This window comes from Mastomys coucha, unplaced genomic scaffold (genome assembly GCF_008632895.1).
Source record: "Mastomys coucha isolate ucsf_1 unplaced genomic scaffold, UCSF_Mcou_1 pScaffold15, whole genome shotgun sequence".
Classification (NCBI taxonomy): Eukaryota; Metazoa; Chordata; class Mammalia; order Rodentia; family Muridae; genus Mastomys; species Mastomys coucha.
In genome coordinates, this window is record NW_022196897.1 from 50,934,061 (window position 1) to 50,961,307 (window position 27,247).

General features: G+C 39.3%; 1 protein-coding gene across 5 annotated transcripts in view; it reads right to left on the minus strand.

Moving 5' to 3' along the window:
- The window catches only part of Fign (fidgetin, microtubule severing factor), a 117,533-nt gene extending 92,607 nt beyond the window's left edge, over nucleotides 1-24,926 (minus strand). Inside the window, exons 1-2 of one of the 5 annotated variants that reach the window (XM_031370441.1) lie at nucleotides 24,149-24,926; nucleotides 23,209-23,378 (exon numbers count right to left, since the gene is read on the minus strand). Coding sequence is in view for 1 of the 5 variants with exons in the window: in XM_031370440.1 (XP_031226300.1) it covers nucleotides 23,209-23,233 (25 nt within the window). In the remaining 4 variants the exon portion in view is untranslated. Of the gene's footprint in view, nucleotides 1-22,622; nucleotides 23,173-23,208; nucleotides 23,379-24,148 lie in introns of those variants that run through there. The other 4 variants (XM_031370440.1, XM_031370443.1, XM_031370442.1 and 1 more) reach the window with 4 other exon arrangements.
- Between the last annotated feature and the right edge of the window lie 2,321 nt (nucleotides 24,927-27,247).

Genomic DNA, 27,247 nt, shown 5'->3' on the forward strand with positions numbered 1-27,247 from the left:
CTCTCTCTCTCTCTCTCTCTCTCTCTCTCTCCTCCCCACAGGTCTGTCTCCCCGCCCCCCAGTCTGTCTCTGTCTCTTTCTCTGTCTCTGTCTGTCTCTGTCTGTCTCTCTCTGTCTCTCCCTCTGTGTCTCTGTCTTTGTCTGTCGTCTGTCTGTCTGTCTCTCCCTGCACTCCCATTTAATGATAACCCGCCCCCAGACTCTGTACACATATAAAACCAAAAACCTCAGACTCATCAACACCTCATGGGAACTTCAGAGCCAGACTTGTTTTAAAACTAGAGACCAGTGCAGCAGGAACAGCTACAGAGTAACAAAGCCCAATCCCACAGATGTGACACTTGGAAAGGGTAACTGTATTTCACATGTGAGATGGGACAAAAAGAGAAAGAAAAAAAAAGGCCACTGAAGCAATAACTGCTCACTGAATTACCATTAAATTGTAAGATTTACAATCCAGAGTACAGTAAGTGCATATCTAATAGAATTTGTCCTAGAAGAATATAAAATGAAGCTCCGCAACATAGGGTGTGTGCAGGTAATATATATTTCTTTTAATCTTTGTTTTAATTAAAAACAAACAAACAAACAAAAACCCACTTCAAAACACAAGAAATGGACACAGTACAGAATCTCAAGCAAACCCTCAGGCAAATTTAGACACTTATCTAATTTTAAATGCAGTTCTTGTTACCTACTCTTATTCTCTATGAAATGAAAACTGAGTTTTTCAAATGCAAAATGTAAGATGTGTGGCCAAACGTGCAGTAAATAAAGCATGCTCTCCAGCCTGAGCCCAAGCAGTAACACATGAACAATTAAACCTTGTAATTGTCAGGTGAGAAAATGCTGAATGCAAAGACTTAGGCTAGATGCTCCAAGTTTCTGCTTCCTTTTGAAAATCAAATTGAAGATAGAATTCAATATCAGTATTATCTCCTCTAAGAAGAATAAACAAATTACTATGTTGCAGACAATGACATTCTTGTAATCAAATAAAATTATTATCACTAGGTTCCTATCATGACCACATTCAACTTTCAGAAAAGAATTGACTAAATTTCAGAGGTAAACTGCCTAAAACATTCCTGTGCATTCTCCAGGAACCACTGCAAGCCAGTCCTAACAGCTCTTCAAGCTCATTAAACACTGGTAAAAGGCTGCCTATTGCTACCCACCCCCACGACAGACAAACGTGCAATAAATCTAACTGGTCAGAGGGGTTCATGCACATTGACAAACGCTTTTAGGAAGAGAAAGAACGGATAGGCAGTGCCAGAGAACCGTTGGTTTGTTTGTTTTTAACATGGTTTGTTTTGTTTCAGTAAATAAGTGTCTTGCTTAAGCAGCACCACAGTGACTGTCCTTGAAGGAGGGAAATATAAAACTCTTGCACTGATTCTGCAGATCTGGTGCTCGGCTCTGCTCTCCTTCCCCTATGGAGGATAAGGGATTAACAAGCAACACACATGGTCAGCAATGATAGCCTTGTTCTTTTCAACCTTAGTGAGTCCTGATTGGTATGGGAGACGCGGTAGAATTCTGTGGACAAGTGGCTATGTCATCAGAGCTTTAGAATTATGTGGACAAGTGGCTATGTCATCAGAGCTTCAGGAGGTTCCATGCAGAGTAAACAGCAGTGCAGATGCTTTTATATTTAGCAGATGCAGATCGCTGTCTTTAACACACATGTACATAGCCTGCCTCTAGTTACTGAAAGCAGAAAACAAATAGACACTATCTACAAGCCAAAAGGGTTTTCAATCCAGATTCACATCGATTTTAACTTCCATTCTAGTCAAGATGATGTACCATTTTCTCACCAACCAAGCCAAGAGCATTGAAAGATTATCCTAAACATCAGTGGGGAAGAGCTCTTATGCTACAGTGAGCCAGAGATTTTCCAGCTCCTTATGAAGACCAGTGGACCACCTGATACTTTTTCATCAGGGTGATAAAATTAAAGGATGGCTCTGATTTGCTTGAAGGATTCTTTCCCTCACTTAATTGTTTAAAGTACACAGCATTACCACAAAGGGGGTGGGGAAGGAAATTAAGAAGGCGACTGTAGGGCCTGAGCTAATTGCAAGCTGATTAGATTGTGCCATGCAAGAGTTCTTTCTCTCCCTCTGTTACATACCATCACAAGCTCCGGTCTTTTCCACCCTGCTGCAGTAGCAAACAAGCTGCTTTGCTAACAAAGTGGTCAGCGCAGGCACTCGCATAGAGGCTCACGGGGTCCACAGACAGCTCCTCTCCATACAGAGATCGTCCAGCTCCATTTTCCAATCTGATTACACGGCTCCTTGTTCCAGCAGGCTTAAACCTTCATGGCAGTTTACCAACATTTTCATCACTTTTTTTTTTTCTTTAACAAAGCAAAAGAACTGATAAGCTCTCAGGTACCCAAGATTTCCTAGTCAATGTCTGGCCCACAGCCAGCACTCCCTTACTACATAGCCGTTCCGGGCCACACTGCATAAAGCAGACAGGATTTACCAGACTGCACAGAACTCCGAGAATCTTGCTGTGTGTACAAGTGAACAGCATGTTTCTGTCCTTACAGATGTCCACTATTGTGTCTAATCTCATCTAGGAGGTATAGAGAACTAATAAGGGTCCTGCCAGCTCTCACACTGCCCCCAAAGAAGCAATGAAAGCAAAAGCAAGGTGTAGATGCCCATTAGCTTAGTGTTTTAGCCTAGCAGACCTGCTTAGGAACTCTGCCTGTTCAACACTAATAACTATTTCAGAAGCCCTAGACTGATTATCTAGACCTATTCCTTCTGTTAGCATGGAAAGGATCCCAGCGACTTTCCCTTAAAATCTAAAACACACAAAAAATGAACAGAAAGCCACTCCTTAGCACCTTCAAGCTTTGGAAGAGCCCTCCACCTTTAAGAAGACAACTCAGATGATATACAAGTGAAAGGATGCCTCCTGCCCATGGACACTTGTGAGGACTCTCCTTATGCCCTTCAATCCCAAGAAATCACTCCATGCAGGTAGCCCAAGTTACCTGTTTACATTCAAGAGATTACACAGTGATTACTATAGCATTTCCAGTGGACACCTACTGACAGGCTTCCTATCTCATACTTTTGAAAATTCACTTTCACTCATGGCTCATGGGTCTAAGATGAAAAATAAACCAGGCTGAAAATGTGAATTTTCCGGTGCAATAATGTACGTGTTCGCTCACTGGGTGCTGTTCCTCAGCCAAGCAGCAATAAACAAACAAAAAATAATCACAGAGCCTCCTTCATCCATGACCAATAACTTTCTAACAAAGATAGAGCAAAGGAAAATGGCTTTTAATGTCTGAGGCCATTCTGGATTCATTTTAGCATGCTATCGGTCAATGCTAAAGGGTTTAGGGTAGGGAGGGAAGAGAAGGAAGAGCAGGAGTCTGCAGTTATGAGGAAAAACATACATGTGGGCTCATATAGTGCCTCAGTACTCCAGCTCTAGAGGGGGGATTTGAACTCAGACACTGTGTGGGGAGATCCGAGATTTGAAACACGCCACATGGAAGGGCCATTCCTCCTTGCTGATGAGGAGGACACCTGTCCCCCAGGAATGGAAAAACTGGCTGAGAGTGAGACTGTCACAGAAGTCAAGCAATGGCTGTGCTGTTGACCCAGGGACGGGCTCTGAGAGCCACCTTGCTTCAGCCCTGCCACAGTCCTAAGCAAGAACAGGTTCTAGAACAATGGCACCAACAGGATATGCAAAAGTGAGAGGAGGAGCAAGCAGAGAGACACAAATGAGCAAGTGAACCAGCAACTCCATTTCCAGACACCCAGAAATAAACATGGTCTCCTGCAAGTTCATACTGCTCAGCACATCAAAGTTGTATTTGTGTCTGTCCATATTTAGAGCAGCCACAACCCTTCTGAAAGGACTTTCCATGAAGATAGCACACAGTTTTTAAACTCCTAGGCTGTGTTGAGTGCGTATCTGTAACCATAACACTGTAAAACCTATAAACTCGAAGTAAAAATACGCATGCACCCATACATGTATTTGCATGTGGGTGGTATTCTGCATAAATGACTGTCAACTTAAAATGCCATTCTCTAATTTATATGCAAATTCTACCTCTAGTAAAATAAAAACATATTTTAAGCAGCTTATAGTGCCAACACATTATTCCCATGAATGATTCCTAGTAAACTATTTATGCCAACTGTAGGGATTTTTTTTTTTTATGATTTATTGGATGGTGAACGAAACCACTTAAACTATAGTTGTCTGTATGAATCAGTAATTTTCATGTTTCTAATTAAAATGTAAACAGTGTAATGAAGACATCAAGTTTTTAGGCAAATGTCTCTCCCAGTGCCACTTGGGGTATGGTAATTACTGGAGCAGATCTATGGATGCTCCTGAATCCTCTACAAGGCCAGATTAAAAGCATTACTGCTAAACCTGGCTTCCTCCTCCAGGGAATTGTGTACTCTAACACATTCCCAGTTTGCTTACAGATACACATTGGCACAGCCATCCAAAGGTGTTCATTAAAAAAAAAAAAAAAAAAAAAAAAAAGGAGAAGAAGAAGTAATTTATATTTAAAATGTGGCTTGTAAAACATTTATTAGCAGTCCAAACACTGGCCCTTCTCTACTCAGATTTCATTTCTTATCACCTTTATGTGGTGGGGGAAGCAATCAAAAGAATAAGAACAGAGAAGAAAAAAACAAAGCCAAATAATGTCTACCTTAAATTTATAGACATGGAAGGACTATACTAAATGGGAGAGTAGGTAAAGCTAATGCTAGGCGCACTGATTTTCATGACACACTGTTTAAGTAAAATAAGTTCACAAAAATAAGAGTTTACAATAACAATTAAGAAAAATTAAGAAATATATATCTGTATACACACACACATACACATGAAGAAAGCATGCCATTTTTGACAACATAAACTAATGTAAACATGCTATGATACATAACTGTAATCTCTCTTCATCATTATTCAACTTCCATTGTTTTATGAAATTGTCAAAATTCATCATACAGAAAATAACCTCTTACATGTGATTTAAAAAAAAAAATCCCTCCAACTACTTACAATTGTTTATTAAGCCATCCTGAAGTTCATGGTTTCCTTGTTACCCATTTGCTTTGCATAAGTACAGCCCAGTACTTGAATAAATGTGTTTATCTTGGACTGTAAGTCTGTATCACCATTCCCTGCAAATAGCCCTTACAACTACCATAGTCACACTCAGCCTTGACTGGCTACAGCTGAAATCTGCAGTGAGAGGAAAAATCCAACCTGTGTGATAAAAGCTACCCCACTCCCGGCCTCAGTGTCTGCAGGGTGACCAGGATGCCCAATAGTCACGCTAATTTTACAGATGTTTTAGAGAAACATGCACTGAGACTGCTGAGGGAGTGTGAATGGACAGGATCTGTGCTGTGGGCAGGGGGATGAGAAGCATAGAAAGAGTTCTACAGGGCTGTGTCGTATTACTAAGTAACGCAAACAAACAGATCCATCTCTGCTCTCCTGAGGCCAGCGAGAGGATCTCATCTAAGTGTTCTCCACTTCTCCACATGAAAACATACCCTCCCCTCCCCCGCCAAAAAAAAATCAGAATTTAGAGACATAGTATTAGAGGTAAGGGGTGGGACAAGGAAAGAAAGGGTTTGAGAAGGGCATATTTTGATAGTGTTTAAATATGTTTAAAAAATACCTCTGGGGGATCTAAGAGGGAGGAGAAAAAGCTGATTAAACAAGGCCAAGTGTTTTGCAGGCTTAAGGGCAATATCATAGTTATGCTTGATATTAGAAGTGTTGTGAAAACAGGCATTATATCTACCCGCTTTGTGCCAGAAAGGTAAACACTGGGTTGCATTGTGGATTAAAACTATAAGAAATCTCTTTCCTCTCAGGCTCTCAAGGCCCTGTTAATCGGGTGTAATTTTTAATGAACACTAGCTACTTGGTGCTCATTCAAGACATTTCATTAGAAGGTTATTCATTTAAAAAAAAAAAAACAACATTTCAACCATATCAAGCTATAACCTTTCTTGAAATGTAAATGAATGGTTTAAATGGGAAGATTAATAAAGAAGGGATGCTCCGAGCACAAGCATGGCATGCTATGTATTTTTAAATTTGTCTATGCCAGATGCTGTCAGTCAGAACAAAAAACTGTCCAAGCAGACAATCTGTGCGTCTGAATGTTGATCATGTTGGAAAGTACGGGGGGGGGGGGGGGGAAGGGGGGAGAGTGTGTCAGGGATTCATGGTCCTTCATCTTTGCAGTAGAGCAAACACGTCTCTCAGTATAGCGACAGACAGCTGCTTCCACTTTCTAATGTGCCCTAACTTAGATCACTGAAAGGATTGTCAGCACTCAGAGAAACACACAAAGATAACACAGCCAGCTGCCATGGAGGGGAAAAACAGCACAGCTCAGAAGAAATGGGATTTGTCCCATTTGCATGATGCTGCCTCCCCTGGGCCCCTTTCTTTCAAATCCAAAGCACAAAAGACAACACTTAACATATTTGCTTAAAGATGACAACCTCATGTTGATTTCATTCGGATGTAACAGTGTCAGGATTACAGATATAAGAATATATTATATCTGTAACAGAGACTGACAAATGTACCCATCAGTGAGACCGTCTGATTCATCTGCTTATACAGCCATTTTACCATCCCAAGGGTGCCATCTAAGTAGTAACTTTAGAAGACTGAAGGTCTAATTTTATTACACCACATTTCAACCTACTAAACAATATTATTTCTAAAATAGATCATTTTTATTGGAAGTCTCCCTGATGAAAAATCCAGTAGACACCAGAGAATTTATGAACTGTATGGGTCCTTTGAACTCAATATAGTGCCCGTTTCAAACAACTTTTCTTGCTGTATGGCAAAATCCCAGTATCAAATAAGTGAAAGTTAGAAAGGGAAGAGATAAATGCTTTGAGTATGTAAGTATATTGACCTAATCAACATATGTATAGAACACAGAAACTGGCTGAGCATAGACAATGTGGATAACTGTAAAATTAACTATAAAGTCTATCCTGTTACCTAGTATGGCTGAATCCAGTCTTTACAATCACAGACCTCTGTCTACTTTGTGTGTTCTAGAGCGAGTACTCACACTTCAAGAGCAACTACATGAATATTCATATCCTGTCAACCTATTTTTGACATACACTCAGTCACATTTCCAGTTAAGGTATTTTGGGGACAGAGACTTAGACAAGAAAATGATTTCAAGTCACATTTGCTAACCTCTAGTCATTAACACACAGTCCACTGAGAAAATGGTGGTTCTAACCTGAAGCCTCCATACTCCCCCCAGTCTATGCTTCTGTACGACTTTATCAAGTGCAACTTTAATTCTTAAATGAAAAGATTTTGATGATGTGACTGCATTGATTAGTTTTCACATATACACTCTATTGTCTAGACTAAAATTATAGGGCTGAGAATGGAAACAATAGTGTTCTTCACATGTGCGATACACACACACACACACACACACACACACACACACACGAGAGAGAGAGAGAGAGAGAGAGAGAGAGAGAGAGAGACAGAGACAGAGACAGAGAGACAGAGAGACAGAGAGACAGAGAGACAGAGAGAATGAGACAGAGAGATAGAAAAAGAAAGTCAGAGACAGAAAGAGAGACAGAAAGAGAAATAGAGAGAAAGATAGAGACAGAGACACAGAGAGAAACCCAGAGAGACACACAGAGAGAGACAGAGACAGAGAGCTGTAAAGCTGTAAATATTTGTTAATACTCGGCCTCAAAGTGCATTCAACTGATTCCCCATAATGAAATGCTGGCTCCCTGTCTCCCCACTTTGTTCAAGGGAATTACTCTGCTGCTTGCTATTTGCTGGTAACAGTATAACTCACTCATTTGGTCTTGTTTTATAAAATAGAGTTAACTGCTATCTGTGAAATCTCTGCACAGCAGATGGCCACCAATCATTATTTTCAATTTGTTTAGTTTCTAGTAAGAAGAAAAACTCTGAGGTAGTGATGCAAAGAAAACTAGCAGCCTGCGTGATAACTCAACCAGTGCCAGAAGATGCACTACAAACAAAATACAGAATCTCTTAGATTGTGTAGTATTTCACAATTAAGTACAATTTTGTGGCTCTCCCATTCCATAACGGGAAATGCTATTTGAAGAATGTATCTTAGTTCTATGTGTAAACATAGTTTAGAATTTAGCATTTTTATTTTTCAAGTTATCACAGTTACTAGAGGCAACATAAAAAAAAATCCATGTTTGTCATCCTTAACAATAAAATCTCTTTTTAAACTTTTTAAATTTTTCTTTTGCCTTCTAAGTAGCCCAGCTTCCTAACAGAAAATAGGAGCCATTTGTGGACAAGTGCACATGCACAGAAAATTAAGCTGTAAATATCTGGTCTGGGTTATTATTAGAATCTGGAAACATCTGAGGCTACAGGACAATCCAAGCCCTGCAACCACGATGAACAGGTAATTGCTTAAATGATTTACACCTTACTCTTTCTATTAAAACTGTCTCTAAAGACAAACATTTGTAGGCTTGGTTCTGCAATAAAAACTGGTATCTGATTTCACTGGGACAAAATCTTGTGAAAGATGTTACATTTCTTCAAGGACATATGCATGGCTAAACTAAGCCCTAGGCAAAGACTGGCACCAAAAGATAAGTTAATGACTACAAAATATGACTATGGTATAGCCATGCATGGTATGTATATGAACGTTGTCATCCACTCAGAGCAAGAAAGTGTTAGAATAATTGTTGTTCACAGAATTGTTGTTTGTTTGATTGATTATCAATAAAGATATCAATTAAAAAGCATCCCTGAGACTGGGGATGTAGCTCTGTAATAGAGCATTTCCCTAACATACATATTTAACCCATCTTAAATGGTTTCTTAATCTCCATTGTCAGTTTCAGTTCTTATTTCTCATAAATCTTGCTTACCAAGAAGACTTCAAATGAATGTCATTCCAAACTTAACTCTGAAAGGACAGAAAGGTACCACATTTGGGAAAGACATGAGCCACTTAGACAAGATTAAGAGGAGACTTAAATTGGTTTACTCAGATTATATCTGTATGACGCAGAGTGAAGGAGTGTTCAATGTTGACATATATTACAGGTTTCTCTGCTGAGGACATTCACACACACACACACACACACATGCACACACACAGTTATATTCATATAAAAATATGATTTATTTCAGATTTCAAGGCAAATGCAGTTTCAGTCTTCAACATTTCCATGTCTAAAACATAACACAACATTTTATAATGTTATTTGTTGTATGACTAGTAAGAATATTTGAGAAAGAAAGTGACTCCCCAAAACACAAGTTGATAAAGCTCCTGAACTATTAGAAGACAGAGGTTAATCGTTGGACTTATAGCTAAAATTAAAATAAACCATTGACCAGTGAGTCAGAGCCATGGCTCCCATTTTGTGGTCATTAACTTATAACAGGACCCTCTCAGCAGCATCTTTCAATTTCCCCCTATTAAAACTCTAAAGGAGAAATGACTAGCGTTTTAGGTGCAAGGATTTTGTGTGGATGCTTCATCCACTTCATTTAGAAGTCCTCAACTTCCTGTTTATAAACCAAGCAGAAGTTTAAGCCAGCCCTTTTAAACCTTTCCTTGATTTAGTTTAAATATTGGCCAGCTACCATCACAAACCTTTACAACTCAATCTTTAATATCTGGTAGATTTGAATTTAAGCAAGTTTTAACTCACGTAAAATTTATTGAGTGGTTACAGAATGCCAGCAGAACTGAATTAAGGAACCAGCACATGCGGCAGACCAACTGTGGAAACAGTATTACTACTTTGATCACATTGTTTCAGAGTCTTTTTGACTCTACCAAGAAAGAACTGTCCTTTAGTGTAAAAGCTGTTTGCTGAAGGTTCAGTGTTTGCAATGCAATTAAGGAAGCAACATTTGTCCTCTGTCACTCAGTGCCACTTCTTTATAATAATCCAGGTCCAGCAGCTACACTGCAGACATTTTCTTCCACCTAGAGTATACGAGACCCCTCCAGATTTCAACATGAAGTGTTAAGTTAGCATCTGGAACTCTTCATCTCTGGAAAGTCCAAGTTAGAAGAGACGGAGTGAATTTTCAGGAAAGGTACAGGCTTCTTTTAAAAGTGTGTATTTCAAAGAATGACAATAAAGTAGATTTTGTTCTTTCTTTTCATGGGCTCTTTTCTGAAGCAAGGTGAACCAGTACTTCTCTCTAGTACGTCTTTTGTTTTTGTTTTAAAAGCACAAATTGACTGACCCATTACAATTTCAGTATTCAGTTAAATTGAAATTCCCTTAGAAAATTTTGTAATTTCATTTGCTGTGAGACTAGTAAGCAGCTTTAGAATGAAGCTGGCTCCAAACACACATGCTCAACTGATGAAGCGTCTGAGCCACTGGAAGAGAGAGGTCAATGGGTGGACTTGCAGCTAAATTCTTTGCAGCACAGTGTTTAGTGCAAAATAAATTAATACTGTCAGACATTAAACAGAACAAAACAGCACCAATGAAAATGTTAACCAAAGACATTTACAAACTACAGATTGGCTGCAAGTTAAATCAGCATACGAGAGCAGGTCAGCGAGTTAGCGTCTCCTGCCTTAGCACCCTAGTACTGTCATATCTCCATAGTACTAAGCCCTGAATACAGGGCACAAATTTATGCTCTATATTAACCGGAGGAAATAGAACTAGAAACAAACATCTAGGGTGTTGCTCAACCAAGGGCTGGATAACTAGGGTGCCCTAGGGTGGCAAAAAGCTTACAGGAAGTACCGAATTCTAATAATTTATAGTTCTGTTCCCTCAAATTTTCTGACTCCAAACTCACAAGGAAAAAAGAAAAAAACATTAAAAATGGAGAGATGCTACTAGCCTTGAATGAAAGTAGTGAAGAGAACTATGTTTTGTGGGATTTTTAAAGGTAGCACCAGGCCGTGGCTCTACTGGGATAATCTAGATGCCTCCTCCCAGGACAGTAACATAAAAACAGAAAGGTTGTAAGCTTCTCTTCACGTGTATAATTACAGAACTATTTTCAGGGTTATGTCTCCTCTGTTGGGTAATTATGTAGTATGTAGAGAACACAGGAAAAAATATAGCTTTTGGCTAAGAAACTGAAGCCAAGGAAAATGATGTAGACATAAACCATCATACGAGACACATTACTTTGTACACTAACTTGAAAACAAATAAAAAGAAATTTCATTGTTTAAATTGAAGTATGCAATTTTAATATTTTCCACCAATTTTTTTAATCTAACATCTTAAGTTATTTTTAAAAGTGAGATAAGTGAATGAGGAACAAAATGTCAGTCTCCATTGCTTTGACAAGTTCAAATCAAGAGATGTTTACCAGACACATACAGTTCATGTACTATGTATGTGTGCTAAGGAAATTAAAACTGAGTTTTTTGTGTCTGCTTATAAGAATTTAGAATTCCATAATTGGAAAAAAAAAGCAATGAGAAGTGATACTCAGTGTGAAAACATAATATTAATGATCAAAGGAAATTGTGTGTGTGTGTCTGTGGTGTATAACAGGGTTGTCTGTGCTCAGGAACCTCCTGGAGACCACATATAGACATCAAGTATCTTCTTCAATTGTCCCTTCTTTATCATTTTTGAAAAAGTGGCTTTCATTGGAACTGACACTTGCTGATTCATTTAAGACTGCATGAGCCAAGAGACTCCTCTTTCTTCCACCTCCCTAGCAAAAGGATAGGTGTAAACAACCAAATCAGGCTTTTCCATGGATGCTGGGGATCTGAACCTAGGTCCCCATGCCTTCTTTGCAGGCATTTTACCAAGTGAGCTGGATCACCAAGTCCAAACAAAACATTTTTAGTGTGTTTAAGGAAAATGAAGTAAGTGTCCAAATCTGTCCTAAGCAGAGTTAGTGGATGACACACAGTAAGAGTAGCTATCATTTCATGAAGATATAACTTTCAGTCTGATCTAGTTTATATATGTCTTAGAAGATTGCCAGGCGGTGGTGGCGCACGTCTTTAATCCCAGCACTTGGGAGGCAGAGGCAGGCGGATTTCTAAGGTCGAGGCCAGCCTAGTCTACAGAGTGAGTTCCAGGACAGCCAGGGATACACAGAGAAACCCTGTCTGGAAAATACAAAAACAAACAAACAAACAGAAGACTGATGGTTCCTATAGCCACTGAATGAGCCAATCTGACTTTCAATTTTGTTCAGAGGATATGCATTAGATAATTAATACTTATTGTCTCTCAACATATTGGGATACCTGACACTTCAGTGTGCAACAAATTAGTAACTATATTTAGTAAATAAATCCTATGAAAGGCTCAACCAGGCAGTGAAGGGTCCTTTGGCTTCCTTCATTCTTTTCAAGACAAGGTCCTGTGCTTCATGGAGAGAAACAGAGTCCTTATCATGATTCAGAGATACCCAAGCTCATTAGGAAATGCAGAAGCAGCCCTGTATTGTTTTTTGGCTGTTATGGAATACTGTCTCCATTTGTGAGAAAGAGAACTGAGGGTTAGCAGAGTTGAATGACTTGCCTAGGTAATAAATGCAAGAGGCTGTGGGCCTCTACTGCCATGTTTTCTCCTCATTGTCAACCCTAAAGGCCTAAAGGTCTGAGGTAGACCGTTCTCTAAGTGGACTCAATGCAAGTTGTTAGCTACTTCTAGTGTATGTCATTAATGTATTCAATTATAACTTATGCCTGTATCTAAAGAAAATGAATATTTTAGGAGTTCATGAGTTGTATAAATCCCTAGGCTTGTAAAAGTAACTAATTTTACATTTGAAATCACTTTGGGAGGGAAAAAAAAGGAAGTATGTCACTTCCTCTTCAAGGCACCTGCCCCACCCCAAACAAAAACAAAAACAACAACACCTACATGACTCATTTGGAGTGGGGCTTATGAATTTGTGAGGTTTGGGAGAGGGATTCTTTTTTTCTCTTCTTTATTTTTCTGCATGATCTCCTCAACATCATGAGACAGAATTGCTATGTATTCTGGGGTACTCTCAGACTAGGGACCCCCACTGAAATTACAGCACATATCACCATGCCAGGCTCTTGTGTGGGAACTCTGTTGCCACACAAATAGTAATGCAAATAGAAAAAAAATATCTAATTTTACAAATTCTAACACACCTAAATATTTCAAGGATCAGACAGACCCCTTGTATGGTAATAAAATGTGTAACATTTCCAAAGAATCAATACAAGAGATACATGTCAGTAATCTTTTCCTATATAACTTCAACTATGGCCTAAGCAGATGGCATATATCAGTGGCAAAAAAGAGATAAAAAAGATTCTGAGAATAAAATTAGTCCCCATTAAAAGCATGTATGCCTTTATACATTTTCAACTTACATGCATGTAAACTGGAAATAGTTATTTTTCATATAAATAGTTACAAAGTCTATTATTCAAAATGTGGTAAAGAACCTACCACTTCTTAACAGGAAATTATAATTTGCTTAGATTATAGCACACTGGTCATTAATTCCTAATAAGTGCTCATTTTTAACACATAATTATATTAGGATTGGATCAGCATAATTATCAGCACTGTTTTCAGGAAAAACACATGGGAAAGGACCTAAATTTTGCCTCAACATCTTCTTCTGATTTCTTTTTCCTTTGCCTGTGCCCCCCTTTTTACCAGTTGCCATTCATCAAAGATAGTTTGTCCATGGCAACAAAGGCAGCTTTACCACCTCCCAAACACCTTATAGCCTCTTAATTAATTCAGACTGTATCCTCACGATCTAAATATCCGTATACTGGTGGATCAAGGGAAATTTGATTTTCCAGATGACCAAGTAATAACCAGCCTTGCAGATAAGTTTATAAAGAATGCAGGTCTCACCACAGTGCATATGCACAGGTAGATGGTATGATTAGAGCTCAGCCGTAGGAGCCTAGCTGAGATAGCTAGGGTCCTGGCGAGCATGCAATATGTAGATAGCAAAATGGGTCGAAGCACTTCACCCTGCCAGGAAGGAGAGAGAGTAGCTGCAGAGTAGCTTGTCAAAAAATATACACAAATGTTTATCCACAGATACTTAGATGTAAATACATGTGCTTTACAATCTCCCATCTCAACAACTCCCATGGGATCAGATGGTGACAGTAGTTTGGTAATGTAATTTTAGAGAAATATTATGGGTTTGTAAAACTGTCGGGTTTTATCCATTCTTATGCCCAAACTCAAATCATATGTAAGACTGGATTCCCTTTGTAGCTTTAAAATTAAGTAGTATAAAACCATTAACCCATAGAAAGTTTTACTTTGGTGCTAAAACAAAATGAAAAAAAAATGGAAAGAAAAGAAAAGAAAGAAAGCATTGATTTGGTGTCTGCACTCACGAACTTATACATTAAAGATCAAAACAGAACTAAGAACTCTTGTTTTTAGATTTCCTAACCGTTAAATGTTTAAATGTTATCAATAGAGATGACATACCCATAACTTAAAAACTCAAGAGATTCTGCACATGCACAGAATGTCCTTTTAATGAGACACTAAATCTATTTCTGAAGGGTCTGCTATCTCAGCAGATATAAGTAAGTTTCTATCAATAATTGGTTGATTTCAAAGCATATTTTTTAATTAAGAAACTTAATAGTATTCACAGTGCACTTAAAATATTCCTGAAGGCAGAAAATACTTTGGTCATATGAGCATATAAAATTCCAAAACTGCTCATCTTTTTTTTTTTTCTCAGGTTGTGAGAACTGGGCTGCTTGAGGTCCAAATTGGCTGCACGTGGCTCTCCCTCCCAGATGCCTCTATCACCTGAGAAACATGAACGAAATCTCTTTTTTAAAAGACTCAGACTCTGACTGATGGTGGGGGCCAGGACATAAGACACACATCTAAAGACGATCTAAAATTGACTCTGGGTCTAGGATTCAAGAACAGAAGAGTTAGATTTAACACAGACATGCTATAAAAACTAAATGTGGCTATTATTCTTAACAAGTTACATATTGGGTATTATTCTTTAAAAATGAGTCATAAAATATCATTTTAAGTACTTACAGTCATGAATATGTTCTATTCTTGTACCCTCTGCTTGAATGTAATTTTTCATTTTCCAGGAAAGGATACATTTTCTAACTAACCCCGTTAACCTAATTACTCATAAAAATACCAAAAACATCTATGACATCAATAGCTTTACAAAGAAATTTATCTGTGCGCATGAACAAGAGGATATTCCATTTAGATAAGCAAACCTGCAGTTCTCATTAAAGATCCCTGTAATACCTAGCAGTGAAATTTATCAAAAAAAGACATTCAAAGTTTGTAAACACTCAGTCTGTTCTCTCGATGCCTCAGTCCTCCAGCCACACAATCGTATTCAAAAGTATTAACTAGTAAGCATAAAAGGATAATAGTAGCCTGTTTGTTTAACAGTATTTGTTTCATCTTAAAATGGGGATTAAAATGAAAATGGCTTCGATATTAAGGCAACCTTTTTTTTATCCTACTTACAATAATTATCTGGTTAGATTAAAATCAGTGAATCATACCTAATTAAGATTTATAATTTAGCTTCATTGAGGTATATGATCTGAGAGAAAGTGTTTATTCTTTCCTTCAATTTGAAGAGGGCAAAATAGAACTGAACACTGTAGCAACCAAGAGGCTATCGCAGTCACTGCAGCCTACCGTAGCACTGGGTATTTAAACCGACTTGAGGCTTACTTATTTTTGAAGCTAAACATTTAATATGAACATATAATAAAAGATAGCAGTAGGGTTCAAAAGAAATAAGGAGCTGGATTGCAATTGCGTTACAGAAACTGTAGACCAGACACGGAACATTAAGAAATATGGATTGATGCCCACTACCACCTTCCCCTTTTACACTGTGCCTCATGCAGAAGATCCCTAAAGGGTGGGCTAAAATACTTAAGTCCCAGCCTCCTTTCACTGGACTATATACGGGGAACAACAACTCATTATTACTCCAAATCAAGGCATTCTCTTCCAAGGACTCTATAGTATTATGTCAAAGCCTAGCAAGATATTCAAATTAAGTTCCTCTTCTTTTCCTTCCTCTAAAATATCTTTAAAGACCCCTTCTCCACCCCATTCTTGGGTTACATAAAAGAAGAGTGACTTTTCCCCAGCTCTTTGATATCTCCTTCCTGGCAGTGATCTGATGTAAAGACTACCTTTTGAAAATAAATGGCCCAACCTCAAGTGCTCTCAGATCCTTCACTTGCTGGGCCTTCCATCATAATCTTCGTGTGAAAAGCTGTTAGGCTTCAAGATGTGGTTTGGGGCATCTCAATACGAAACATCATTTTATTGAGCACACTGCATTGGGAAACAAGAATTTCAATGTTTGCTGGACCCATCTGCTGAGAATGGATAAACCAAAATAGAAAAAAGTAGCTACACCAAGTGACCAGAGGTCAGGGGGAGAGTGGATATCTCAATGCCTGTCGGAAAAGTAAGTTCACAATTCGAATGGGATAGGATAGACCGCAGGGCTAGGACTCCTGCACAAAAGGCTTGCTTGTCCCTTTGACATTCCTATCAGTACAGTTATGTGGCTACAATGTCACCACCTGATGTCTGTCTAAATACCAATACTGATACTAACATAATAAAGCGATTATTTTTGTGTTTGTCCTTCTTCCCTGACTGTCACTCAATGAGTTGTGCTTTTATTACTTTTAATGGTCAGCATTTTCTACATATATTTAAATAAGTTTAGATGTCTTGACCTTAGCAAAGGGTGGAAGTGGTACAAAGTGACCAAGAACCATCCAGTCTCTTAAGACAAGTCCCTCTGAAATAATGCCTCTGTGCTTAAGGCATACTTTCTTAACTATGTGCCCATGTACACATAACTAAAGACATCAAGTTTCTGTAAATACAAACGTTCATGGGCTATAACAGGTAAAAGACAATATGAGATTAAAGCAAATATATTGGTCAGTAGAAAAAAAAAAGTCCTAAAGGCCTATTATTTTATCTGTTCTTTTTAACAACTCCCATCAGGACCCTTTAGCAGAGCCAAATCGGATAAATGGAATAGCCAGTCTTCACACAGAAAACCAGTGATTTCCCCAAAACTGTCCCTTAATACACTTTATAGACAGTAAAAGCCAAGTGAAACCTCATTGCCCTGTGACCTCAGCAGGCACAAGGACGCCAACAGGAGAGCTTTGCACTTGCTAGAATGCTCTGTTGTGGCTGTCTTGAAATTATAAATAATTTTTAAACAACCTATTTCATATTCTGATTGTGTGCTGGCCCTTATAAATGAGTTAGATAGTCCTAGCTGAAGGTCACAGCATTTGTAGATGAAAAGAATAATAAGTCAAAAGAATAACAAAAAGTTTCCTGCAATATATAGAAAGCCACAACTTCACACTGTACTGCCTTTCAAATCCAATTGCACATGCTACTGTTTCCCTGCATAGTATTTTCTCTAAAACCAATGCACAGAAAAAGCACAGGTCACTCATTCCTGGAGGAGTTACAATCACACATGCACCACATTCAACTGCCAATGGTTTTTACAGCATGAAGTGTATAAGTCAAGTATTAGTTGATTCCGGAAAAACAAGAAGGGTTTCTGTGGGAGAAGTAAAACGCATGTTCTGTTCCCTTACAGTGATATATCTACAAACCACTGTGACAAATACGTAAATCAATAGCAGAGACCAAAATCCATACGGGGGAAAAAAACTGAGGAAAGCATTTTCGATATTAAGATACTGGGGCAGGGGATAAGATTTTATGAGTGCTCTAAATTTTGTATTTTCCATCAAAAAAATCTTTATTTGTAAATGATATGCTAGCAAATTATATATCATTAATAGTTTTCAATAAAAGCTATTCAGCTTGTAAAATAAAGACAAACTCTCAACAAAGATCAATTTTTTAATTACTTAATTTTTTTCTAAAAAAAAAAAAGCCTTTTCCAAACCTAAATAAATAAATAAATGAGTTAGAAGGGGAAAAGATAGGTTAACCTTGGGCCTTCATATAATAAATCATGCAATCTACTTTCAGGCTGTGTCAGTTTAAAAATATGATTTGAAGGAGCAATCGCACACATGCTACAGTATGAACAAACACATCCATTCGTACATCACTTAACATGAGCCCCTGTGAGATGAAATCCTATTCGTAGTTCCTCGGAGCTGCTCTCCACCCAGACTCAACCATATGCAACGAGAAACAAAGTGTCAATATTCAAATAACAGGACAACAAGCAGATTTGTTGCATAAAATATGTAAATATTACTAACAGAAAGTGCCAGATGATATCCAGTGTTTCGATGGCTTCGGATCATCTACCTTTCCTGCCTCCTCAATCTCAATGAACATTAATCAACAGGTATCCTAGGAGCCCGCCAGTGCTGAACAGGCACCTGTGGTCCTGTCCTAAAGAACCTGGCGTACCCACTTGCTTGCCATTTGCCTTAGACCTCCCAATACCTTCCATTTTCACAGTGCTTTGCCAACTCCTTGTTTTCACTTCTCCTCTATTCCTTATTTGTACATTTCTTTTAATAACATCTTACAGTCACTTAAGATCAACAGCAAAATCAAAGAATTAGCAGTCAACACTCCTGTCAAAGAGTCTGCGTTTGAATTTTCTACAAGAACTTAAAATGAAAAAACAGAGAGAGAGAGAGAGAGAGAGAGAGAGAGAGAGAGAGAGAGAGAGAGAGAGAGAGAGATTGGGAAGTAGGGGGGTGGAGGAAGACTGATACTAAGGGTGCCATTTATCTGTATTCTTTCCAATAAGACATTCCTTTAGGGCTAGGGGCAAGGTGAGTATGTGCCTGTGTGTTGCTCTGTTATCAATTTGGGGGCTGCAGTATTTTCAGTGGTACCTGAAAAAACCAGCTCAGTTCAAATGACAATGGCACATCAGCTTCTATAAATCTCTAAATAAAGAATCATGCAACATTTTAACTGCATCCTCCTCTGTTGCATTTGCTTATTCTAATTTATCAATCTCACACAAAAAGCTGATATGGTGATTAATAAAACCTTCTCCACCAGTAACCGTCAATCTTTCTATAAAAGGTCTGCAACAATTTTTGCTACCAAAAATATATAAATCAATTTAAATTTCTTGGTAATTAGATGTATTATCCCTACAACAATGCCTGTGGCACTTTAGAGACTAGCATACAAAATTCAGACCGGAGAGTTTATGGATCCGAGGTAAGAGTTGCAGACATCCCTATAAAAGTAAAGCTCTGAGCACAAATAGAAAGTTCCAAACAAAAGACCTGCAATTGTTTCAAATATACCTAATAGTTCTACTGATTTGGAACGATTAGAGCTGATTACTTAATTAGGCAATTATTAGGCATCCAAAAACCCTGACAGAAACAAGGGATTTCAGAGCCCACCTTCACCTGGAAATGAAAACCCAGGCAAACCATTGCAAACTTTCTGCATCCGCCTCTCTACATAATCCGGGCAAGAAAGTAACATCTAAAGTATGACACCCTGGAGGTCAGGGAACAAACTAATTTACCAGTGAGGAAATGATGCACTTCTTGCAGGATGCTGAATTTTCAAACTATGTTAGAAGAGCAGATAGTGGTACACATTGTCTCTGTGGACTCAGAAGCGGCCGCTCTCTGCGCTCTGACCACATGCTTGTATTAGCTGAAGATAATTAATGAAATCTCTACTCTCTTGCATGTCCTTCAGAAGCAACGGCCCACAAAATGCGATCCAAAGTTCCTAACTGTAAAATCAGCAACAACAGAAATGATTTTTCTGCTAGAATCTCAACTGCAGGTGTCTTAAATATGAGAGAGAGAGAGAGAGAGAGAGAGAGAGAGAGAGAGAGAGAGAGAGAGAGAGAAAGAAGATGAGATTGTACTCAAAAGGAATCAGATACTGTTTTAAGGACCTCAGATTTTTTAGTGTTTCTTTAAGTAATTCCAAAGACCCTATAAACTCTCTATTTAGGAGAAAAGCAAAGCAAGTCTACTCACATGTACAGCTTCCAAACAGAAGTCTCACCCTCTTCCAGGAAAACAATGAGATTGTATTACCCTGCTATGATTCTTTCATTTCAGACATGATTAATTAGCAAGAACTGCACTCCTGAAAACTCCCAGCACACTCTTGCTGGCTTATTTAATCACGTACACGAAAGAACAAGTAGCCAACAGCACTGTAAGACAGGTATCCAAAAACTCAATTTCAAACAAACATATTTCTATCTTTGCTTCCAAAAATAAAGCAAACTGCTTTGAGCTGCCTTTACAAAATATTTTGGAAAGAAATAGGTCATTGTTTTAACAATGTTTTTAAATTTTGTAGGATGCATGCACTGTATTCAGGAAAATGTGCCACATTTAATGTGGTAGCCTTGAGAGTGCAAACTGAGACTCCAAAGCACTCTTAAGTCTGTACTTTATATTGATAACCAACTACATGCAAAATTAATACACAATAGCAATGGTACAATCAAGCACATTTGGGGCCAGAGTCTTAAAGAAAAAAATTGAGTGTTTTGCCAAATAAAAGTTAATTTGTCATGATTACAATAAAAACCAGAAACCAGAATAAAAGAGAACTCAATATTTAAATGAATGAAAACTGCTGACTCTCAATATTATTCCCAACACTCTTTCAAAATAATTTTCCTTGTAAACAATCTCTTTTCAAAATGCCCATATTAATCAAGAAGAATCAGTACCCATATCTGAAGATATTATAAACATATAATTGAACAACCTTCAATTTATAAAGCCTGAGATTTCCCTCTTAGGCCTTTCTTGATTGTGATGACTAGAAAACTTCACACACAGTAAAATACTAACATACTAACAAATAGATCTTGTTGGTTCCAGGGAAGATTTTTTTTCTCATCTATATTGCTCAAAATATCTTTTTTTCCTCTCTCCCCTGTTGTATTAAATTTAGGATCAAAAACATCAAAGCAGCTTCCACCTTGGACCTAACTTTTAGAGGATCAATGTGACAAGGCAGTCCCTGATAGATGTTTCTCTTGATAAACGACTTGTTCAAAAGAGACATTGTAGCTTTCATTTCCTGACCACAACACACTTTTAATTTGCAGCAGCAGAGCTGCGAAGTGTGGGCACTTGCCTACTCTGTAGCCTTTTAGGTTTCTGGCTCTGGTTCCTTTAGGCCACACATTTGAGATAAAAGAAAAAAATACAAAATCTAAAAACAATCAAAGTGAGAGAAAATAGAAACCACTAGTGCCCTTTAATATATATACACGTGTCTACTTTCTAGACACATTCATGTATGTGTACAGACACACACACACACTCACACACACAAAATCAGATTCCAATGAGTGATAACAAGACTTCTAAACATCATTTGCACATCCAGCATTGAAACACACGGAGAAAGAAATCATGTGAGTATTACTTAATAGTAAGCAAAAGCTAGTCTAGGAGCAATTAACATACTTAAATTTACTGTCACATGCCTCCGATGGTACTGTTGCCTGTGCGTGTTTTTACTGATTATTGCAGTAATGCGTATTACTACTATCCAGAAACCATGTTTAAGTATCAATACGGTGAACAGTCAAACCACCCAATTTCTGCTCTCAGCACATTGTCCGAGGTCCGATTTAAAATTTATAAATGTAATATCCTCCTGATCACAGGCAGCAGCCCAATCTGCTCTGAATATATATTACAGCTTTAACATCACAGAGGGAAATCGCCCATCTGGCAATCCCATTCGCTCCAACAGCTCCAGGGGAAAAGAAAAAAAAAAAAAAAGCTGTGCTCTCTCTCCTCCTTAAAACATTTCTCAGGGCAAATTATGTGCATCTAAAATAAACAGTCTTCTTATTGATCGCTTCAAAGTCAACAAGTTCCAAATGCAAAATCCAATCAAATCCTTCCTATCCTGCAAGTGTAGTGTGTGTTTAGTCCTATAGTCAGCAGAGCCCAGGCAGAAGTGCATGTCGCGCCTTCCGTCCTGAAGTCTCTTCCCCAGTATTCTCATTTGTGTTATGAGAAAGCACTGGCCAGGGCCACACTACAGACGACTGGCAGCTTTGACCCTCTCTCATCTCTTTTATTCATCTTCCCTGCTTTCCCTCTTTTCAAGAGAAACCCATGGCATGGGGGAAAATGTACCAACAACAAGAACCAATTTAAAGTGCACATATTCTTTGGTCATGCAAAATACTTTCCCATCTTCTTCTTCTTGTTGTCTCCTCTTAGACTTAATTGAATATCACAAAGTGTCCCCACAGTACAGCCACTAGAGCTATTGAAAACCCCTCTCACTCCATTTAACTGACTTAAAAAAAAAAAAAAGAAAGAAACAGAAAAAGAAAAAGAAAGAGGAAAGAGTGATTTCAAATAAAGTCATTTTTAGTGCCTGATTATTTCAATTGTATCACAGGTTAAAAGTAAAAAGCTATGACAGGCAGACAAGTGAATGGCAAGGGGAAAAAGAAAAAAAGAAAATGAGCAACGTTTCTTACAAGATGTTAAAGACTGGAGTGATCAAAAAATATACACATACATATCTTACTTTCATGCAAAAGATACGCCTTCACCCACTCACCCAAGCGGCGGAAAATCCACACAGAAGAACCGATTACTCCATAAAGTGCAATCAAGGGAGCAAACAGTCAAATTCCATTAAAAGGTTGGGGGGGGGGGGAAGGAAAAAGAAAATTCCATCCAGTCCTGTGTGTGTACATATACATGTATATATGTATCAATACTTTCATTACTTGACAGCCTTTGCTCCATACTCCCACCCTCTCCATCCAGCTAACCCCCCCACCCAAAAGCAACAACAACAACAAAAATCCCACCGTGAGTTTAACTAATTTACATACCATTTGACTTCACCCCTGTCGAGAGAGCATTAATAGAAACATGCAACTTCAAGATTAGAGCTAAAACCAATGAAAGTGTCTGCAAATAATATATTAATAAAAACTGAAATGCATAAACAAGTGAAAGCAAATACGGAAAAAAGAAAGCACAGTGACAGATTAAAATAAACAGATATAGACATGTTTAAAAAGAATTGGACACCATGAGCATCTGGTCCGCAAGCAGTCTCCAATGGTTTTTATCATGCTATTTAATTTGTCTTCCCTATTTAAATGCAAAGGAAGTAAATTCCAAAACTGACATACCATAAACACTGGTGCTACTGATCATTTCTTGCTGGTAGCACAAAAAGCTGAATTGGATTTCTCACAAGCAGGAATTCCAAAGGTTGCTTTTCATTAAAGCCACTTTTCCTCTCAGCTATCAAATGTCACTGCCTTGAAACGTGGGCCCTTTCGTCAGGTATTCATTTAACCTACATGCATATAATTAAGGGGGAAAGCAACATCAACAAAAAGGGGATCTCAGATCACAGGAGAAGAAAGAAAGGAAAAAAAGCACATGACCAGGAATGCAAGTCCATGTCAATTTCACTCACTCCCATTGAAACTAACAAGAGCTCCGGGGAGGACGGTAATAGGATCAGTGGATTGTATATACCATTAAATTATACATCTTTCTCTCCCGTTCCTTGCCAACAATACGCCCACCACGCTGTACCCCCTCCCGTATGATGTGCTTACAGTTTTCTGCAACCGATCCTCTGACATTTTTCTCGATCCCCCAGCCACGAGATTGTAATTTAAGCTCAACTTTTTGTGTGTGTGCAAGATTCTTATTTACACTTCTTATTTACTTAGAAGTTAGTTCCCGAAGAAAGTCTAGCCCCACCCTATGGCTCCGCTTTCTTATTTTTTATTTTTTGAGGTAAAAAGATAGTAGTGAGTAAGCCCAATATCGCGAAAAGCGAGATTCTTGCAGTCACGAACTCTTAATCCCATACTATTGTTACAATGATTAAGCTGCAGAAATATGCATCATAATGTTTCAGGGCTACTTTGTACGGGGAAATTAGACAGCAGGTTGGCGTACCGAATAGAAACGAATGCAAATTAAATTTACTGTTTACGGCACAACTCAGAGACCTCTTCTCACTACAGGTCTTGGATCTATCTATATTCTTTAAAAATAAAACAAAAACAAAAAATTTAAACAGATGGTCAAAAACTACGAAGCTCTCCTTACCTGGACGCGCAGAGCGAGCTCCCGATAGGTTAGCGTAGCATCGATCCGATGTGTTTGCTGATGAATGGAAGCTAGGGTTAAGTGAAGGTGCCTATGATTTGAAATCATTCCAAGTTTTTGAAGGGAAGACGGACTGCAGCCTCTGCCATGTTGGAATTTCAAACCCAAAACAGCTGCTTGGAAGGAGCCAGCATGCCAGAGGCTGAGCGCAGGCGCAGAGCGCCGCCGAGCCAAATTCAAATCACTTTCACACTAAGAGCCAAAGATCAGTTTTCAAAGGAGAGAGGGAGAAAGAGACACAGGCGGCCGCGCGGCCGGGCGTCGGGAGGCAGTGGCGAGAGGCGGGCGTTGGAGCGCGGCGGGCCGGGAGCCCCGGGAGGGAGCGGCGGCGCGGGCCGGGGATGCAGGGGGAGCGGAGGCGGGAGGCGGCGAGCGGCGCCCGGCCGCGGGCGGACAGGGAGGGCGCAATGGCCGGCCGCCGGGTCAGGTTACACGGCCCGGGCCTCGGCGGCCGCCCAGCCTCACAGCCGCGCTCCCGCGGCCCGGAGGGGGCCCCGAGGTCATGCCGGCGCGCGGGGACGCGGAGCCCGGCCCAGCCCGCGCGCGGGGAGCGACGCCCCCGGGGGAACGAGCCCCGCTGTCCACGCGCGATCGCGCGCCCCTGAGGGCCCCTCCCGGCCCTCCGGTCACCGCCGTAGCTCGGCCAGCCCTCCCCGCCGCTGCGCGCACGGGACGGGGACCCGGACGTGGAGCCGGGACGTCTCCGGTCCCCGAGGCCCCCCGCAGCAGTCAGAAAATGACTTTATCTGCTAGGGAGAGGCAAATTGGGGAGGCAAATCAGCTTGAACCCACTTCGCCGCCGCCACCTCCCCGGGAATAAATAAAAACCCTAAGTGTCTAGGTGTGCGGTCCCCTCTAGAGCTCCCCCGGCTCCCCTCCCTAACTCCCCCAGGCGGCTCGGGCAGGGGAGAGCAGCGCCCGGGGGCCCTCGGTGAGGGCTGCTGGTGCGCAGGCAGAGACCTGGGGCTTCAGCTTTCCCAGCCCCCCGCTATGGAGCAATCTGGGGACCCAGGAGAAGGAAGAGAGTCGGGGCTTTGTGGTGCTGGGAGCTGAGGAAGAATGAAATGTGCAGTTGAGTGTGTGGCTCGCATCCCAGGGAGCAGTGCCGTGCTGATTGTCTGTGGCTGAGATAGCCTTTTGTTCGCAACATAAGGTTTAAGAAACACACACACGTTTTCTGGGGTCTCTTGTTAGATGTAAATGTGCTGCATCCAGACGCTTACTATGCAGTGTAAGCTCAGTTGGTTTACTAATCACCCCGCCCCACCCCCAAACAATCAGGATCATTTGAATGGGAACCTCATTCAGACTTCTGGGCTGAGAGGATTGCCTTCAACCTATTTCATCCTAGACTAGCCAACCATCCAACTGAGATAATAAAGCAAACAATAACATTTGATCATGATGTCTACGAGATAATGTGCCCGGCAAAGTTCTTAAGGAATTGTAATGAGAGAAAGAGAGAGTTGGGCAATAATTTCTCTTCATTTTCATTAAATATGACTTTAATAGATAAATGGTGAGTTTATACTTTGGCCTGCTGAACGTCCAGTCAGTCCTCTATATTTCAACTAAGCTGAGAATGCAAGAGGCAAATTATGTATTCGACCAGGAGGCCATCTAGCTGAAAATGTTACTTTGAAGGTTGGAGCAGAAAATACACTTGTTTAGGGAGAATGCCCTTCCTCACTGTCCGCCTGTCTGCTAGCTTCTCGGCTGGGGCTTTGATAGACAAAACTGCAGCTCTCATAAAAGGCCAAACATATACTTAGAAATTCATTTCATTCTTCATTTGAGATTTTTCTTGCATCTCAATAGATGCATTTATCACAATAAATTAAATGGTTAAATCAGGGCAGATGACAATTAAAGAGAAAAGAGAATTGGATGCCAAAAAAATAATGTTTGTTAGGAATTAGATTTCTATTTGGAATAGAACTTGACCTTCTGGATTTTTTTTTCTTTAACTAGGATTGGAAATGAAGCAGAAGAACTTTATTCTGAGGCAACAGAGAACACCGAGACTCTACATTTTAGGAGACAGCTTTTAAACCAATACTAAGAAAAGTTGTCCATTGGGTTTTACTACAAAGAAATAACTGTAGGAAACTGTCTGTGACTCGCTGCTAGAGAATGTGCAGAGGACTTTTTAAATCTTCAAATCTCTTTTAATTTCATTTATTACCCATTTGTGATGTGACACGAAGAAGACTCCTGCACATACATAGATGCTCTGTGCCAGGCAGGCAGGACTGCTCTGTCCTTGTCGCTGAAAAAAATCAGACAGAAGAGCTAATCAACCTTCAACACTAAATCCCTAAGACTGAAATTAGAGTTCATGGTCTAGCTCAGAATACTGAATTATATACATATATATATGCATATATATAATTACATATATATATACATATATATATATAAAATCACTAGCCACTGAACAAAACAAATGCAAGACTTAAGGCAATTCACTAACAAAAATCTAAAAGAAAGTAATCCTTATCCTTAAAGCGGGAAAGGAAAAAGTATGATGAACAATAAGTTCATTAATAGATAATAGCAAGCACTTCTTCCAATTCCCTTATGTATTCATTGAAATATTATTAAATCCATTGTTCAACCTACCAGTGGATATAATTTAACTGTGAAGTCGTAAAAAAAGGTAAACTATTCAACAGAGCTCTGCATACATTTCCAGATTTTTACATTGTATAACATCTAATGTAGCTCAGAGGAAAAGGGTCTCACATAAATGCATACACACTGTGGAGTAATATCCACAGAGGATTTGTACACTGAACTATTTCTAACTTACACTCTTATGTATAAGCAAACACTGCTTTTCGCCAGTTACTTTATGTTAAATTAGTAACTTATTTCACAATGGCTATGGCTTTGTGTGCCATGCTTACATTTTGTATAGCCATCTCTTCAGTTATGCACTAAGAATAAATAGCACTGTAACAGTCATCATAACCCATCCCCATTTAGCATGATAGTTCACAGGTCTTGTCTGGATGCAACTGCTTTCCTTCTCCATAC